The sequence below is a fragment of the Phasianus colchicus genome, chromosome 3, assembly GCF_987193195.1.
Source record: "Phasianus colchicus chromosome 3, bPhaCol1.hap1.1, whole genome shotgun sequence".
Lineage (NCBI taxonomy): Eukaryota > Metazoa > Chordata > Aves > Galliformes > Phasianidae > Phasianus > Phasianus colchicus.
Window position 1 is genome coordinate 77,454,996 of NC_143438.1, and position 19,170 is coordinate 77,474,165.

General features: G+C 43.3%; 1 protein-coding gene across 2 annotated transcripts in view; it reads right to left on the reverse strand.

Annotated features, from left to right (window-relative positions):
• RSPO2 (R-spondin 2) overlaps positions 1-10,914 on the reverse strand; it is a 98,569-nt gene extending 87,655 nt beyond the window's left edge. The window contains exon 1 of one of the 2 annotated variants that reach the window (XM_090137908.1): positions 10,506-10,914. In XM_090137908.1, the coding sequence (XP_089994034.1) occupies positions 10,506-10,599 (94 nt within the window). In that variant the 5' untranslated portion in view covers positions 10,600-10,914. The remainder of the gene's footprint in view (positions 1-10,505) is intronic. The other variant, XM_090137907.1, reaches the window with a different exon arrangement.
• Between the last annotated feature and the right edge of the window lie 8,256 nt (positions 10,915-19,170).

Below are 19,170 nucleotides of genomic sequence, written 5' to 3' on the forward strand. Positions count from 1 at the left end.
TGACTTTGATTCAGTTTCTTCCTTGGCTGTCAGCTAAGAAATGTCAGTATTACCAGACACCACCTCAGCTGGGATCCTTAAATGCTAACTCACTGCAGGTAACATAAAAGATTATTAATCTTTAGTTACCATTCATAGACACTTAGCTACAGGCTTCCCAGTTCATTCAACAGGGAGGTTAGCAAGTTTATAATAAAAACACAGCAATCAAAAAATCTGCAGCAACTGGAAAAAGAATTGAGCAAGTCAGTGATATCTACCTTTGCCAAGCATAGTCATTGCTTCTGTGGTTTCCAACCTGCCTGGCAAATCCCATTGCGGACACACCGGCTGTTATCTGGGCTGCAATACATGTGCAGATGATGCGTGCATGCACTACAGCCGTCTCTGATGTGGCCGGTCTGGGGTTGGGTGGATGGTGCTTCTTTTTTTTTTTTTTCTTGTATTTCAAAGGTGGCAACCATACGGCTGCAGAGACCATACATTAGTACATGTATTTGCCTGTAACATATTTCAGCCAGCATTTCAACTCTGGGAAAAAAAAAAAAAAAGAACTTACCCGCATCAGGAAGTTTATTCTTTATTACACCACTGCAATTCTCTCACACAAAAGCTGTTTTCCCTTTGTGGAGTAAATGTGTACAAGTTTTACCCAGTACATAAGCACAGATTCACTGCTGGATCCAGTCTGCTTGGATCATGCAACCTCTCTGTGCCAATACCCAACTGCTGATAACCCAAACATCATTCATCTTTTAGAGCCCTCACTCTGCCTTGTTACCTCCACATTTGTGTCTGTTTTTCATCAAGATGAAGAAAATCTTGATGATTCACCCAAAAAAATCCCCCCCCCCCAAAAAAAAAACCAGACAAAAGTTTCTGCAAGGTGAATTTGAGACTCATAATCCCTAAACCTATAGGGATTATTAACCTATAGAACCTACTCTAGTAGGCTCTGGATTACTTCTAGATTTACATTTTAAAAATCCTAGAGAGCAAAAAGTTACTATTTACTAACAGTAAATCTCACTAGAAAGACTTGCACAACATTTTGAATCTATATGAACCACACATATTTGCTGGTACCCTCATCAAACAGTGGTCATAATGCAATTATGAGTGTTTGTTCTGAAAAGTAATTACAGAATTGCACGCCTGTTCTAAATACTGGTTGTAATTAATTACACTTTCCTCACTAAAGCCACTCAAATGCCATCCCATAAAAACAAACAAAAAAGTCAAAGTAAATAGCATAAATTCCATTCACTTATAAGAGGACAAAATCTCACAGATACACAGAACACTTGGCTCTACTGTTTACTGATTATTACTGATTAATTACTGGAGGCCATGATTAATTAATTACTGAATGCCAAACTACATGTTACAAAAGGATATAACACAAGCTTCTCCTATTATAGGGAAACAAATCATGAAGTGGTTTTTTTTTTTGTTTATTTTTTTTACACCGTTCACCACACCTTAACTGAGAGGATCTTAAAAGCCTCCCATTCCTTTACTATCACATAATCAAGGTACTTAAGATAACTTTAAAAAAAAAGAAAGAAAGAAAAAGACCTGTTTGCCTCATATTAACATTTTATTCCCTTATGTTCTTTCGCACCTTACAGCTTTTACACTTCAAGAGGAAAGATCAAGAAATGTAATCATCAACATATTTCCAAGCCACCATCCAAAAAGAAACTTGAAATGGCAAAAAACAAACAATTGCACCACAATGAAGTGAGATTAATGCAAAGCTACATAAACTAATTTTAGTCCTGCATTCGGGAGCACTTCAGTACTGACATCAGGACAAGGTGTGCACATTCACAAAATGTGCCTGCTCCACGGAACACTACTGGACAATACAAAGCTCAGAGATGTGCTTGGTTCTGAAACCAAAGTGCTGGAACGAGCCAAATATAAGCACACAATGTCTCAAACCCTTGCAGTCTCACAGGATGACGAAATCTGCAGAAAGAAGCACTTGTAATGACCTACAGTGGTTGCTTCTACTCCATAGACAGAACACTGACCTTCACATCAACTAAGCTTTTGGCATAAAATATCTACAAACACCAGTTTGTTGTAATTCCCCCTTCTCTATCTCCATATGGAAACTATACTGGAAAGATACCATTAATCCAAGTGCCTGTCAATCAGACTCTCAATTCTCACCTCTTCTGTGCTTGACACACTGCTACACTACAGTGCCTTTTTGGGAGCCAATTCCTCAAACTGTTTCAACTTCATTTCTCCTCATTGTTTTACAAAAGTATTGGTGAAAATGAACAGAACTGTTCACCTCATGGTAAACCAAGTGACAGCTGGATCAGATTTAGAGAAACACAGCTCCATCACTTGATTCTCAGTTCAGGCAAGCTGACCTGTTGCCCACAGATATATGAAGTTCAAGAGATATAAATAAACCCTAGTCAACAAATGGCTTTAATGTATGGAGTTGGCTGAACAAAGCCATTGTGTAGACAAAAGCAGATGCACAACCCAAACTCTACACCTGCCCAGTGGCCCTCAGGAGCAGGATTCACCTGATACTTCGCTTAGTGAGATGGATTAGTCAGGATCCAGGTATCAAAGAGCTGTTGCAAATCCTTTCCACACTCTAAAACAAAATTCATAGATTTAACAGGCTATAAAGCCAACAATACTACTCAAAAAGCAGTAGATTTATTTTGCATGCATAAGGTGACCTTGCAGCACCCAAATAATACTTCTCAAGGTATTGCATCTACTAAACAAGCACTGCACAGACAATGAGTATACACATTATTGCAGTACCTACTTCTAGCGTCTAAAGCAGCCTGTGATGAAAGGATCAAGCTGTTACATTTTTGCACTATCAATAGCCAACATGTATGAAGTCATGCTTTTCACTAAGAAAAGGATTAGCAAACACTTGGAGTCTAGACAAATACCAGAAGGTTCTCAAACTGTGCCCAAACAAATCTTTGCAGTGAAAAGAAAAAGAATGCTTGAGGGGAAAAAAAAAAAAAAAAAAAAAAAAGTGATTTAATTTAGTATCATACGAGGGCTGCTCCAAAAGTAATGCCTCCTATTTTATTATGTTGGTAGTACGGCACCAGAGGCTGAATCTTCCCAATAGTATTCTGTTACATGTTGTTGTCGTGTGAAGAGTGGCAGTAGAGGGGCAGTCTGACAAAATGGCATCTGACATGGAAGTGCTTATGTAGCAAAAGGGTAGAACTGAATTCCTCCATGCATAAAAAATGACACCCACTGGCATACACTGGTACTTGCCAAATGTTTACCAAGACCAAACAGTGGATGTAAGCACAGTGAAGCAGTGGACAGTGAGTTTCAACAGTGGCAACAGCAATGTGAAAGACAAGCCATATTCCAAATGGCCATGCACAACTGTCGGACCATAAAATGAAGAGAGTCTAGATTGGTTCATCTGCTAATGATGGTGAAAAATAGTTGAAAAATAGTGCTTTGTAGATGAGAATTTGTTCTATCAAATACCATTATTGTGCTCTTTGCAACTGTTGTAGTTTCCATGAAAATGAATAGGAGGTACTACTTTCAGAGCAACACACATATATTAAAAATGTCAAAAACTAAACAAGCCTCATGTTTATCAAACCTCTCTAATAAAAAAAGAAAGCACAGCTTTCCAGAGATTATATCTGTTACTGTAAAAGAGCTACACCAACATAATTTGTGTAGAAAACATAAGAAAGCTGGATGTGGGGGTTTCCTTCTCATTTGCCATTGCTTTCAGCTTGTTTCAGACACCAACAACAAAGATGTAGATATCTGAACTATACTTCAGATACACTATACTCAGAGGCAAGTAAGTAATCTTATTTAACATTTATTGAGTTTGTTAATATTTTTGGAGCCCAGACAAAGGGAGGCTTCTACAACAGGATGGATTAACTTGTACCAACAGCTCCATGGACCACACCAACCACAGTTCCATCAATTTTAAAAGAAATATATGATATTCATGTTGAAGATAATTTGTGCAGTCAAGTAAATCCCATTCCTACAATTTATAATCAAGGACGCATTTTGGAAAGGGGTATTGCAACTCAGCTATAAGTTTTTGAGTTTGATGTACATTCCACTGAGAAAAATTTGCAACATATGACGATCTGCATGTTTGACTTGACAGCACTCCCTAATCCATCAAAAATATATATATATATATATCAATAGCTGTTGTTTTATTATTATTATTATTAAAAATAGCTACATAAGAAATGAAGAGCAGACCTCTGTGGGATAGTCAGGCTCTTAGAAGCACCCTCACTTTTGATTATTTGCCATGCATTTTAACCTGCTCGAGCAACAGATTTCAGCTAAGCCTTGGAAAACATATTCCCAAACATTGGAAAGCATTCAAATAAGTCAAAAAGCAGACAGATATACCCTTCATCACACTGAAAGTATTCTGCAAATCTACCTACAGGTTTTAACATATTTAAGTAAAAGGACAGAGATACTATGCCTGACCAAATACTAATCTAGCTTAGTATACTCATCCCAAGTGACCACTAATGGAAGCTAACGGATGCAAACAGGAATAGGAAGCATGTGTACATACAGCATGTGCTGGGACAGTGCTCCTGGTTAACTGGAGAGGTCCCAGAGGATTGGAGGCTTGCTGATGTGACTCCCATCTTCAAGAAGGGCTGTAAGGAGGATCCGGGGAACTATAGGCCTGTCAGCCTGACCTCGGTACCAGGGAAAGTAATGGAACGAATCATCTTGGGTGATATCACACGGCATGTGCGTGGTGTCCAGGGGATCAGGCACAGCCAGCACGGGTTCATGAAAGGCAGGTAGTGCTTGACCAACCTCAACTCCTTCTATGACTGGGTGACCAGACTGGTAGATGAGGAAAAGACTGTTGATGTAGTCTACCTAGACTTCAGCAAAGCCTTTGACCTGGCCTCTCACAGGCTTCTTCTGGGGAAACTGGCTGCCCGTGACTTGGACAGGTACATGCTCCTTTGGGTAAGAAACTGGCTGGAGGGCCGAGCCCAACAGGTAGTGGTTAATGGAGTTAAGTCCAGCTGGTGACCTGTTTCAAGTGGTGTCCCCCAAGGTTTGGTACTGGGGCCCATCTTGTTTAATATTTTTATTGATGACCTAGACGAGGGGATTGAGTGTACCCTCAGTAAGTTTGCAGATGACACCAAGATGGGAGGTGGTGTGGATCTGCCTGAGGGTAGGGAGGCCCTTCAGAGGGTCTTAGATAAGCTGAATAGCTGGGCTGAAGTGAATGGGATGAGGTTCAACAAGGCCAAGTGCCAGGTCCTGCACTTTGGCCGCAACAACCCCATGCAGCGCTATAGGCTTGGGGACAAGTGGCTGGATGATGGTGAAGAGGAAAGGGACCTGGGGGTGTTGGTTGATGCTCAGCTGAACATGAGCCGACAGCGTGCCCAGGTGGCCAAGAGGGCCAGCAGGAGCAGGGAGGCGATCATCCCCCTGTACTCAGCACTGGTGAGGCTGCACCTTGAGTACTGTGTTCAGTTTTGGGCCCCTCACTACAGGAAAGACATTGAGGCCTGGAGCGTGTCCAGAGAAGGGCAACAAAACTGGTGAGGGGTCTGGAGCACAAGTCCTATGAGGAGCGGCTGAGAGAGCTGGGATTGTTTAGTTTGGAGAAGAGGAGGCTCAGGGGAGACCTCATTGCACTCTACAACTTCCTGAAGGGAGGTTGTGGTGAAGAGGGGTTTGGCCTCTTCTCCCAGGCAATGAACAGGACCCGGGGAAATGGCTGCAAGTTGTACCAGAGGAGGTTTAGGTTAGACTTAAGGAAGAACTTCTTCTCTCAGAGAGTGGTCAGGCACTGGAATGGCTGCCCAGGGAGGTGGTGGAGTCGCCGTCCCTGGCAGTGTTCAAGAGGCGTTTGGATGAGGAGCTGCGAGATCTGGTTTGGTAGCTTGTGGTAGCAGTGGCAGTGTGAAGACAGTTGGACTAGATGATCTTATAGGTTGTTTCCAACCTTGTGATTCTATGATTCTATGACTCTATGATTCTATGACATGCTCTCCATTTTCATCTTCCACCATAAAAACATCTCAGGGTGTCAGATGCATGTGACCTGCTCTATGGGAATCCTCCAACTGTTGCTCCAGAAGGTCATGTACATCCCCACCAAACCTGCCAGGCCCAAAAGGGTGGCTTAAATATCACAAGCAGTACTAGAAACCTACATCAGGCAACTGAATCAAGCTCCTGGACTTCAGAGCTCGTTTTCAAACTGAACAACTCTTTGCATTTTGAGCACCCCTTCACAAACCTTCACAATCCACTTGAGCACTGATTATTCTCAGCAACACTGTGCCATTAGCTAGCTCATTATTCCTTCATTCATACAAGTTTTGGTTTCTGCTGACATGTTAGTGTAAGAAGCTTCCTTAGACTTACCAGACAATAGGGTATAAGTAGCCAATTTTTTTTTTTTTTTTTTTTTAAGTTTGACTTTTCAGCAGATTCATTGTTAGGATATTATTGCTGGTGTAATAGGATGTGTATACACACAGTGTTTTATAACTAACTACTCCAAGTAGTAAAGGGTTGAGGAACAGAAGCGACCCTCCAGAGCTTTACTACTGATCACAAGTACCTGGGGAATAACTCCAGCAAGTGTTAACATGTCTTTTACAAATTGTTACAAGCACTTATGTAACACCTGAGGAAAACACAGAGTTCAAAGTACAGCTTCCTGGAAGGATTTTAAGCTTTAACCCACCAGCAAAAAGTTCACAGTCCTCCAAATGCAACACATGTTTCAAGTTCAAAGAGAAGTAAGAACAGACAAAAAGCCGGGATACTGACGGACAAGCAAAAGGTGTTCCCTGTTCTGTCTGTATGACTGCTGTTGTTGTTTAAGGCAGTTACTGCTCTTTGGAGTTGCTACAGTTCTTGCAAAGCAGATGTGGTATATGCCTTAATTGGTGCATTTCTCCTTAATTCCTTTTCCCTAATAATTGTGTGCTCAATCTTTCCCATAGCCTGACCACACATACAAATGAGAAAGCTCTGATATTATCCCCTTCTCAGGTAATTACATAATTAACAAAGCTAATTCCCAAACCCCTATATCTCAGTAAGTTTTCCTCTAGCTGTAAATCCATGTAAATTAATAACTGATGTGTGGTCAAGATCTCCATCTTGCATAAGGTGATACATATTTAAGCAGATTCAATCAGATTCCGGTGACTCTGGAACAGGCTGCCCAGAGAGGTTGTGGATGCCCCATCTCTAGAGATGTTCAATGCCAGGTTGGATGGGGCCCTGGGCAGCCTGGTCTAGTATTAAATGTGCAGGTTGGTGGCCCCGCATGTGGCAGGGGAGTTGGAGATTCATGATCCTTGAGGTCCCCTTCAACTCTGGCCATTCTGTGATTCTGTGCCTACATTCCTTCATATATGCATACACTCCTACAAACACTCAGAGCTCTACTGAGCCACTTGGACACAGGGAACTTTCCATTCCCAGGCCCTCCTCCTATTTCTACCTGCAGATATTTTGCCATCTCTATTGTTGCTCACCGTTCATGCACTTGCAGTGACACAGCCTTTATCCAATACAGAATGAGAACATTTGGCAGATGAGCACATACAGTAGCCTTTATCACACTCCTTGAATATGAAGTCTCATAAACTGAATAGAAAGACAAGTTTTCTACACTGCTTTTCCTGGAGTTCTGGATGTAGAGAAACTCCAGTTTCTTCATGCAAATGTGTCCCATCTGCATCTCTTCACCATGCAGTAGTCTCATCAACTCCACTTAGTCTCTCTTACTACAGAAAAGTCTTCCCATCCATGCAATCTTTGCTATCACACTGACTTCAGCAACTAATTTTTTTGGCAGTCATTTCCAGAGAAACCAAACTCTTCTCCGTCAATGCTTTTGCAGAATACCATCACTCCTCCTGGTAAGCTTGGTAACAGTCTTCATTTCTACATACCACCATTTGAATCTGAAGTTCAGGAAAGTTGTTCTCCTCACTTCTCAAAGAGAAGGAAAAAATGATTGGTCTCTCACACACATCACATGTTCAGTGAAGTCCTAAGACATGGAGTCACTCACTTTATGCTGAGTGATATAGAGAAAGAAATCCAAGATTGAAATGAACAAGTAGAAGGCATTCTAAAGAAGTTAAAAATCAAATTATACAACTAAATGAAAAAGGGAGAGGAGGTATCTCGATATTAAATCAGCTAGCTATGAGGTTGGACTACTGACCTTTAAGCTACATACCCTTCAATACATTTTAGAACAGATTCTGTTAGAAAGGCAAATCACCATATCTACCTTCCTAGGCTCAAAACTTCTAAGGTGAGGAGGTGCTAGAGTGTTTCCAGAGAAGTAAGGGCTCTGGTCTGTTTGAACCAGGCAGAGTAGAATTCTAATGAGCTGCCAGAGTAACTAAGAGGAGCAGTGGCATTCACAGCATCTGCTGACTGTGATACATATAAAGCACAACTTTTAAAGCAGAGGCACTCACTAATAGAGCAGAAACCAATGCCAGAAAGGAGCCACATTCTAAGCATTAGTACTTCATTCCACTTCTACTGCAGTGCTGCATGATTCCTTGGTATGAGAAAGGGTTGAAGGAAGGGGAATACAGGAGTCTGGAAACGTCTACTAGAATTAACTAAATTCTTGTTTACTGGAGTATCCCACAGTAGTTACAAACACACACAGAGATATGCAGCCATATACATATATTTTACATTCACTATACACAATTCAGCTGCTTTTTAGAAAAAAAAAAAAAAAAAAAAAGTCAGCTACACATGATTTTTGCCCTGATTCCAGACTGAATGCAATTGATTTCTACCACACAGGAGACTGAATCGATGCCAAAATTTTCATTTCATTAAGAAAATGATATTATGGAGCATCTGAGATCATGTAACAGACAAAATAGAATGCCAAAGAAACATTAAGCCAGTACCCCACAGTGAATGCCTGATTATTTGCAGATGGGATATGGAAAAATTGTGAAATTATTGGAATTTTGAATCCTGTATGAAAGCATTACTTCAGACTGCATGTGTCATGGCAAGCGTCTATTATAGTATTGAATGCATTCTTAGCTTTTGCTTTCAGTGCTCAAAACTGGCTGTGCTTACTTCTTCAGCCTTATTAACTGGAAAAGGCTGCATTCTTCGAAGCACAAACAGAACCCTTAGGTGATGGCACAAAACAGTGCCAGTAAGCCAACTGTCAATACCGACCTTATTTATCCAATAACTAAACTAAAAACTAATTTAAATCAATCTCCTAGGAAAAGCCAATTGTTCAGCACGCCCAACAATCGCTCTGAGATCAATCGTCGAACATAAGATCAATTAAAACCAGCTTAGGTTTTGGTGAGAGGACAATTCACAGCACTCGAGCTCCATGCCTATTCATTTCGCGCTCCTACAATGCAGCCCTTAAGCTCTGTTGTAAAGCATAAATACCGCTATCACCCTCCGCTGTCTCGTCAGCACTCTAAGTAGTTCCACATTTAATTAAAGACACAGTATCCCCTTTGTTAGCACAGATAGGCTGGTCACTTTCAAGGACTGCTATCGTTTTAGCCACACACTGAAGTTAAATTCTGGAAACCATCTGTTGAAGAACCATCAAAACTAAACTGCTGTACAGTTTTATTTGTGCCTACTCTGGGCTGCAGGGAAGCACAAGCTCTTCTCCTTCTGCAGGTTTCGCTGCTATCTGTACCGGCTTTACGTTGTAGATGCTCGCTCCCTCCCCTCTCAAATAACCCTTCGGTGCAATTTGTCCTGAAATCCCAATGTCTGTCTCAGTGCCGGAGCCACCTGATCTACCGTTAGCTTCGGGAATGGGGGGAACGGCTGTGAAAAGAATGGGGAAACGAACGGCAATGCGATTGAGAACATGTGGAGAATAGAAACATTTACACTGATTCTTCCTACAGAAAATAAAAATAAAAAATAAAAGAAAGAAATGAAAAAAAGAAAGAAAGAAAGAAAGAAAGAGGGAAGCAAAGAGGGAAGCAGCCCGCAGGCGGCTGACAGCTGAGAAGAGCTGCAGTAACCGCTGCGGCCACACGGGTGCTGTACAGACACACCGCTCCGCTCCCAACTCCGCAATCCCCGCAGCAGCATCTCAGCAAAACAGACCCGATCCCAACGCACCGCTTCTCCCCGTCTCTCAAAGGGCTCTGCGCGCTTCGAGCACAACTTCACCACTCAACAAAGCCAAACCTCTGCAAACCACTGCCCGAGGCTCCGCCGTGCCGGCACCAGACCGCAGGGCGGACGGAGGGCAGCCCCAGCGTTCAGCCCGAAGAGCGCGCCCCGCGACCCCGCTCGCTGCGAACTGCTGCGGAGCCGCGCGGCGGCACCGGGGGGCGGCCGCAGGACTCGGTACTCGCGGTCGGCGGAGCTGCCGGCCCGGGGTCGGCTCACCTGCCTCGGGCAGGGGGCGGGCACGGCGGCCCCCGCGGCTCCTCCTCACTCACCTCTCTTGCCGCGTCTCCAGCGGCCGGCTTGGCAGTGGCCGTAATCCATACAGTTCAGGACGATCAAGGCAAAGGAGAAGAGGCGAAACCGCATCCTGGGCCGCTGGGGCGGGCGGGCAGCCTCCTCCGGCGGCGGCGCGCGGGGCGGGCGGAGGGGGCAGCGGCCGCTGCGGGAGCTCACGCGCCTCCCGCTGCCCTGAACGCGCGCTGCGAACTCGCGGCGCCTTCCAGCATCGCCCCTGCGCTGCGCCGAGAGAGCGGGGGAAAGCGCGGCTCGAGCTCCGCGCGGCTCTCCGGTCCTCCCCTTTCCCCGGCTGGGAAAATCAAAACGAAGAAAAGAAACAAAAAAAGCTCGGTCCGGGCTGCGGGCGGGAGCGGGGCTTCCGAGCGGAGTCACCGACAGCCCCAACTTTTTTTTTCCCCGGCGCTACCGCGAGCGCAGCCTCCGGACCCGCGCGCCCCGGGCCGGGCTGTCAGCTTCGCCAGCCGCTATTTATCCCGGCGCAGGGGCGCACCCCGCCCACACGCGCTCAGGTCGCAGCACGGCGGGTCCGGAGCCGCCTCCCCTACCTTCCGCGGCGCGGCCCCGCAACCAGCCCGCCCCGTCGGCGGGGCCGCAGAGCTACTCGGCTCCGCGGGGCTGCCCCCCGCGCCCGGCCCGAGTCGGGGGGGAGGGAGCTCCCGGCCGCATGCGGGCGACGTCCGCGTTCCCCCCGCTCCTCCTTCGCCTCCTCCCGGCGGCCGCGCCGCCCGCTCCCCCCGGCCGCCCGCAGCCGCTCGGCGGGGGCCGCCCCCCGGGGCCGCGGGATGGAGCCGCGCCGCGCTCCCGGCCATGCCGCCGCCGCCGCCGCCGCCCGCCCTAGCGCCGCCCGGCGCCGCGCCCCCGCCTCCGCCCGCCCGGGCCCTAGCGCCGCCCGCCCCGCGACCCCCGGGGCTCGGACTCGGCTCGGCGCGCCGCTGCCTCTCCTCCAAAGCTTCCTGGCGTGCCTATAGCACGCTCACTTCGCTCCTTCTCTCTTTTCTTCCCGCAGCGTTCAGTAATTAAATCTGTTTGTCCCTTTCAGCCCTGTTTTTAAGACCTTAAACCACTTGATTTCACCTCTTTTCTTTCCTCTCAGCTCCTAAAATCGTATCTCTCAAGCTCCCAAGGCTCTCCCCTGAGGAGCCACTTGCACTGTTCTGGGAAGATCATTCTTGAAGTCCTCAGATATACGTGCACAGAGTGACTTTTAGCCATTCCTGTCCACACCTCTACTTGGCAAACTGGTTCCCTGGTGAAGCTGGAACCAGGCAGCAATGCCAAGAGAGGACGGAACAGGAGAGCACCCCGGAGCTCTCAGGCACACTTAGCTCTGTCCAGGAGCTCCCGTCATCTCCTCGCCTCATCCACTTCACTGACAGCCGCTGGACCTGGGCAGGCTTCTCCTCCACAGCTTGGGCGATCTACCTTACCACACTGCCCTTAGACCTCAGAACTTCTGACTATATATATCAGTATAATAATCAGTATAATAATATCCTAAAGCAGAGAAGCATCAGTACCCTTGGGCAGCTGAGTGAGTTACAAGGAATCTGAATCACTTGCCCGGAACCAGAAGGCAGGGATAGGACAGAGTCAAAACTCAGTCCGGAGTTTTCCAGTGCTGTAACTGCTGGGCTGCCTTCCTTTGTGCTCACCTGTGGCTAAGCAGCAGTGCTACACTTGTGTAACTGTGAGGATGAATGATGAAGATTTTTACAAGTTATATGATTTGCCTCTGGTTTGCACAAGTATACTCTTTGCTGGGTAAAGAACTGGATGATGGCCAGACCCATCAGAGTGGTGGTCATTGCTGGGGCCTGTCCTGTTCTACATCTGCACTGATGACCTGGATCAAACAGAGGTGTTAACCACACCTTAAAGACAGCTTCAGGAACCATTGTTTCCTATTTTCAGATCTATGAACCTGTAGCCTTGGGGCTTTGAGTACGAATCTCATCTCTGGAGATCAGCCTGGGAGTCTTTTGTGTAAGTGCTGATATCTGCACTTTCCAGCTAGTTCAGCTCCAGACCTGGATGTGTCAGAAATACATAAAGGCATAAGGAGACTTTCAGACAGGTGGCCTGCTGCCATTGAAGGTGACTGAGGTCTCCCTGAGTGTAGCACAGGCTTCCAGGGGATGCAGGTCTCAGGCATCTCTCCAGCTCTTTAGTCAGAACAGCATGCCACTCTTCTCTATTCTGGGCTCTTTTGATGGTCTCCCAGATCTGGAAAAGAAATACCTATTGGAAAGAGAAGTACCTTGACCTTGTAAACAGAGGGCATGGCTTTTGTCAAGACAGATGATGGGGATCACCTGCAGACCACCAGTGGTCTGTAACAGGCAGACAGCTCAACGCAAGTGGCGTTTTCAAGGCTGTTGTAGGAATCACAGCTATCACAACTTCAAATAAATATTATTTTTATTTTATTAGTATTTTTTCAATAACTCTTTCCATGCTTGATGGGCTGTTATAGGGATGGTATGAAAGCACTTGTCAGAAAGATTCAGTGCTTAGGTGCTAGAGGCATTCTGGAGATGGGAAATAAACTCTCAATACTGCATGAGATATAGTAGGCAGGAAGTGCTTTCAAAGAAAAGTCATCCATCTTATGCTTCCTATCATGAGGAAGAATCTCTAGAAGTTTGCAAGAAAAAGAGCATTATAATCAAAGCCAATGTCCAAGAACAGAGTTCCAGACAGATGTCAGACTACAATTACATTTAAATTCACAGAATGCAGTGCTGCAGAAAGCAAGATATTTGACCATAAGTATCTGCATAATGATTGTGACATGACGATGGATAGAAAATTCTTGCTTAGAAATCGCTTGCATAGAAATAGTCTTTCTTGGTATAACTTGGTTAACAAACAGAAAGGTAAATCACAGGCAATGACCACAGTAGTTCACACCAATCAAATGTGGTAGTGTTGTTCACAATAAATGTGAACAATAAATGTGTTCAAAACACCAGAAAAGTCTCTTAAAGCTTTACTTTTTGTCTACACAAGCATTTGAGAAAGGCCTGGATTTTGGATTCAGCTAAAAAAGAGAGAAAAAATGACAGCTCTGTTAGTCACTGTTATGGGAGTGATACCTGAACTTGTGTTCTCAAGGGAAAAAAATCCAGAGACAGAAGGCAGAGGGAGAAAGCAGAAATATCTTGAAGACTCTAGTCAACACCTGTTGGGCATCTAGAAGGTGGGTGAGGATCACCTCTGAGTGAGCTTCAGAAGGAACAGTAACAGGAAAGAAAGGCTGAAAAGAACAAGAGGAACCACAGAGCTTATGGAGAACAAAACTTCAAATATAGCCAGCTGTCTATGATGGTTGGCAAATCGAGAAGAGTGAGGGTAACTCTGAGGTCTGATTAAGAAAAAATAATTAAAGATTTTGAAAAGAATGATGTTGGTGGTTCAGAAGCCTAATTACGGGGAGAGGGAAAAGAGTCAAGTTATCTGTGAGGTTAATGTGCACAGGAAGGAAAAGTACTAGGATGGATTCTGTCGGACACAGTAAAACTTTGCATCTGTTTTGAGTCTCATTGAAATCAACAGAGAAGAACTCACTGTAGGCATTAAACTACGTGTGCGCCATCGTGCAGCATTAGGCCATTAATCAACACTTCATGCCTTCCAGGGAGGCTTTGTCAAAGTGAGAAACTGGGAAAATGATCTGAACTGCGCTGCTTGATGGACGTGCTCATGGGAAGAATACATTACTCAAGGCCCAAGAAGATGATGTGGCAATAAATGAAATACCAGATGAGCCTGGGCAGCAGCTTCAGCTGTGTGGATAGCCAGGAAAGGGTGTATTTTAGATAGTTTATTCAGAAGTCTCAGCAGCCAGCTTAATGCACTTGAACAGTGCTGGAATGATTCATTACACACCATCCCAAAATCGTATTATTTTATAGAATTAGAACTCTGTTCACTGAATAGTGTTACGTGTGGTGCTCCACAGAGGTTTCACTGACTTCTACCTTTCGGCTATATTAAAGCCAAAATGTTGCTGCTTTTACAGTATGAAGTAATTGAATCTTTCTATTCCTTATTGGTTTCCATTGGATGTGATCTGCAACCATCCTAACTTCATCATGTAGCAGAGAAAGACTTAAAATAAACAATACCAAAGTTAATTTTAAAGGAAATTGCTACATCACTCCAAATTGCTATACCTGGGACACTCAACTCCTCCTTGCTTCAGTCATTCTCTTTCCCAAGACCAAAGTATCAGCAAGAATATGAAAATCTACGTAGTTTTATACTGCAGTAGAGGAGATATAGCTTTTATTTTCAGAGAAAGAAATAAGTTATCTTGATAAGCTTTACAACTGAAAGAAATAGTCATACACAACCTTGCTTCCAACACTGTATTTCTGAGTCAAATTTTACATCCTTTAAGTTCTTGAAATATACTAAATTCATGAGTTCTTCAAAATATGATCTAAATTAATAATACAAGAACATTCTTCCCAGTTCTTAGCCTTCTTAAACTAGAGCAAGGCCATGGGAAGACCACCAGCACATCTGGGGGCTGGAGCATGGCCCTTTGAGGGGAAGATGCGGGAGCTGAGCACATTTGGGGAGGTCCTAAAGGCCCCTTCCCAAACCCATAAGAGGGTTACTGTGCAGGTGAAGCCAGGCTGCTAATGGAAGTGACAGGCAGAAGAATGGAAGACAGTGTTTATGCAAACAGGAAGGTTTTCACTGGTAGCATAGAAATTTCCCTATGGGAATGAATAAGTTCAGGAAGAGGTTTTCCCAGAGAAGCTGTAGACTCACCCTCCTTAGACAAGGCCTTGAGCAACCTCATCTCAATTTTGGTGATCCAGTTCTTGGCAGGAAATTGCACTAGGGACCTCCCAGCATCCCTGCCAATTCTACACAAATCACAAGTTCCCAAAATAGGGTGAGAAGTCTGCATCCTTCTAACACCAGCTTAGGTTCACATCAAGCTCTAACAGGCCACACCTGGTTAATCTGAAATATCTGCAGTATGCAAAGAAACAAATCTTCATAAAACTGTCTCTTAGTTTTGAAGCAAGAGGAAGAATTCCAGTCATAGTCTTTTATGTTTTAAGCTACAATGATCTTTAAAAATTATTTTCTGCATAAAGCCAGTGAAACAAAACTATCTCATACTCTTTTGTCAGGTTATGGAAATGTTAATAATCTCTGTGGAAAGCTATTTTCATTTTTAAAAAGATTATTCTTAGAAAAAATATCCAATGACATATAGAAGAAGATTGTAGAGTCTGAGATCAGAAGCAATCCAATTAAATTCTCTTACAAATTGAGTAAGGGATCAGAGATTGTCACCATTTTGACTCTGACTTCTCTGAAACAATCAAACTTCACAGTTTCTGGCCCAATTATTCAGGCTTTCCTCATGAAAATCTTCCAAGAATATCCATGAGAATATTGCCTGAATGAGAACAAATTCATTAAAAATAAATGTTTTCATTAAAGCAAAATAAAAGGAAAGAAGAGTTAACAGCAAAACAAACATACAGAAGGAAGGGATAACATCTCTAAAATGACTTTAGTAACTCTGTTGACTTTAATTTCCAGTTCTTTCAAGAAAAAAAATAATAATAATAATAAAAAAAAATTTAAAAGCACAGGACAAGTAATGAGAAAAATATGCTCTAAATGATGTGTGTCGTTCTTATCCAATTTGGACTGGCACAAGACAACCAGTTCCTGTCTGCCAGCTGTGGACACCATATTTCTCTTGGAGAATGCACAATACAGTTTGCTCGTGCATGGATATCACATTTTTAAGGTGAGAGAGCTCAAATGCCAGCTTGACAGTTGACAATCCTTTTCTCTTGGAGAATGGTGAATCAGTTTGCCAGCATATAGATCAGAAAATGACTTAAAAAAAAAAAATCAGTGCATACCATGCCTATCAGACTTTGTGTTTTGGAATACTTTTCATCACACTCAAACTACAGAGTTGTGCTTTGCAACATGTACATATCAGTTTAAATTTGCTCTAGTATACCTTCAGAAAATTGACTTCACAAGGACGGACCTTTTGAATGCAAAGATGAAAATTGAACTGCTTTTTACATAATTTTTTACCTACTTTTACATAGATTCCCCATTTTTTGCCCCAAGCTTCACTTAACTACTGCTTTCTTGCCCTTACTCATACAAAGAAATTCACACAGGATCACAAAGTAACTGAGTTTGGTAGAGACCCTGAAGTTTGGCCCTTTGCTCAAAGCAGAGCTAACTTCAGAGTTAGGTTGGGTAGCTGAGAGCCTTATCCACCTGAGTTTTGAAGATATTTGAAAATGATCATTCCACAGCCTTTCCAGGAGATCTCTTCTGAGACTTGTTCACCCTCACAAATTACTGCCATATATCTGATGCAAACTGTAGACTTTACCCCTTGGCCCTTCCCAGTACACCTCATCTTCTTTTAATCCTCCTTTGTATGTATATCTGTATTATATTTGTCTACATATTTATACATAAATATTTGTTTATTGCTGGCATATTCTGTTTTAAATATTTTCCTTTTACTTATACATTTATCTTCCTCTATTTCTTTGCTACCTACACATCATACAGAGAAAATATTGACTTTTTTTTGACATCTTCAAGACTTGCCAACATGACATCCACCTCAGTTTTTCTTGATTACAGAAGAAAAAAGGAGCAAAGATGATCGAATACCTATAAAATGAGAGTTGTTGCAAGGATAAGCACTGGCAATAAAAAGCAGCTGTGACATCAGAGCTTGCAGATTATTTACTTGTAACAGAGGAACAGTACAGCATAGATAGATTTCGTGTAAAACAACTTATCTGAATAATCTAATTTTGTAACTGGTTTTGGAGGAGTATTCTATACAACATAGAGATCTTTAATATCTGTTGTTAATAAAGTTCTAAATGTTGTGATGTTAACCACATGATTTCTCCAGTGTATATATTTAGCAATAAAGTGATTACAATATTTGTTGGAATATATAAGAAGTATTTCTGCCAAGTGATAGTAAAGAAAAGAGTTAAAGAAGAATTTTGGACAGTTAAGAATCCCTAGATAAAATGCTAACAAATTGTGTAGTTAATCTGCAGTGAGTTTAAGAAGTAAAACTGCCTCCATTAATATAAAAACATATGTCCAAGATACTTGCATAATCTGTAGAATATTATACTTCTCCACTGTCACCTCGTTGATTACCCCATGTCTTATTCATCTGGCAAACAAAGCTGAGGAAAATAAATTAAAAGAGGACTCATTATCATTCTCTCTGAAACACTGTTACCTTCTTTAGCCCATCAGAGAAGAAAGCTGGGATTGGCAGATAACCCTACAGCAGAGGAGCCAGCATCACACCAGTGGTGACACTAATAGGAAACAGACATGAAATATCACTTTGCTCAGGATACCAGCCCTTGGCATGGTGTTGGGACACATATCCACACACTGAAAAGGTTTCCAGTGAAAGAGCAAGAAAAGAAGTTACATTCAGTTTTGCCAGAGGAATTCCACCGATGTCCCCAAGGAAGTATTTTTACAACTTGAGAGTCACAACAGTTTTTTAAATTTCAAAACTGCAAAAACCACAGTAGAATCCTGTTTTGTTTTGGCTCTATACACGGCTAATAATGATGGGAGCTGAATGCCAGTTTTTCATAGAATCATAAAGGTTGGTGAAGACCAGTAAGATCATTTATTCCAATCATCAACCCATCACCACCATGCTCATTAACCCACGTCACTCAGCGCCACATCTCCTTATTTCTTGAACACCTCCTGGGACGGTGACTCCACCACCTCCTTGGCAGCCTGTGCAAATGCATTACCACTCTTCTAGAGAAGAATTTTTTCCTAATACAAAACCTGAAGCTCCCTGGGAGAAGAGGCCAACCCTCACCTCGCCACAACCTCCTTTCAGGTAGCTGTACAAAGTGATAAAGTCTCCCCTGAGCCTCCTCTTCTCCAGACTGAACAATTCCAGTTCCCTCAGCCAATCCCCATCAGACCTGTGCTCCAGACCCTTCACAGCTCCACTGCCCTTCTCTGAACATGCTCCAGGGCTGCAATGTCTTTCTTGTAATGATGGGCCCAAAACTGAATACAGTACTCAAGGTGCGGCCTCAAATGGCTTTTTGCTTTATTACATTTTGGAAAGATAAATCACACAGCTTCTGGAACAAACATGTAACCTTAACTGTCCTTACAGTAGGATAAAGCTAAACAGCGAGGGGGGAAAAGTGCAATCTTAAGGTCATATTTTTCAGTGTGAAATGAAGTTATAAAATAGAATAGAAGAACAGTGAGGTCAGAAGAAGACTGCAAGAGCCAAGAGCATAAACCACAGCACATAAGAAGAGTAAGGCTTTAACCATGCCTTTAGTTGAGTAACGTGGTCTAGAGCAGTCACAGGCATGGGGTGACAGTTGCCCTGGATGACCTTATTGGTCTTTCCAACTTTAGTGATTCTATGGCTCTGTGCTTCTATCTTCTGCCGATCAGCAGAGAGCCCATAAAGTTCACTCTTAAAGGACTGATAGGCTTAAATAAGTATTAAGGGACTCAGTCCTGCACTGGCAGAATAATAAAAACAGTAATCGAGTAAATGATATCCACCTTTAATTATTGCTTCCTTTGGGGCCGTTC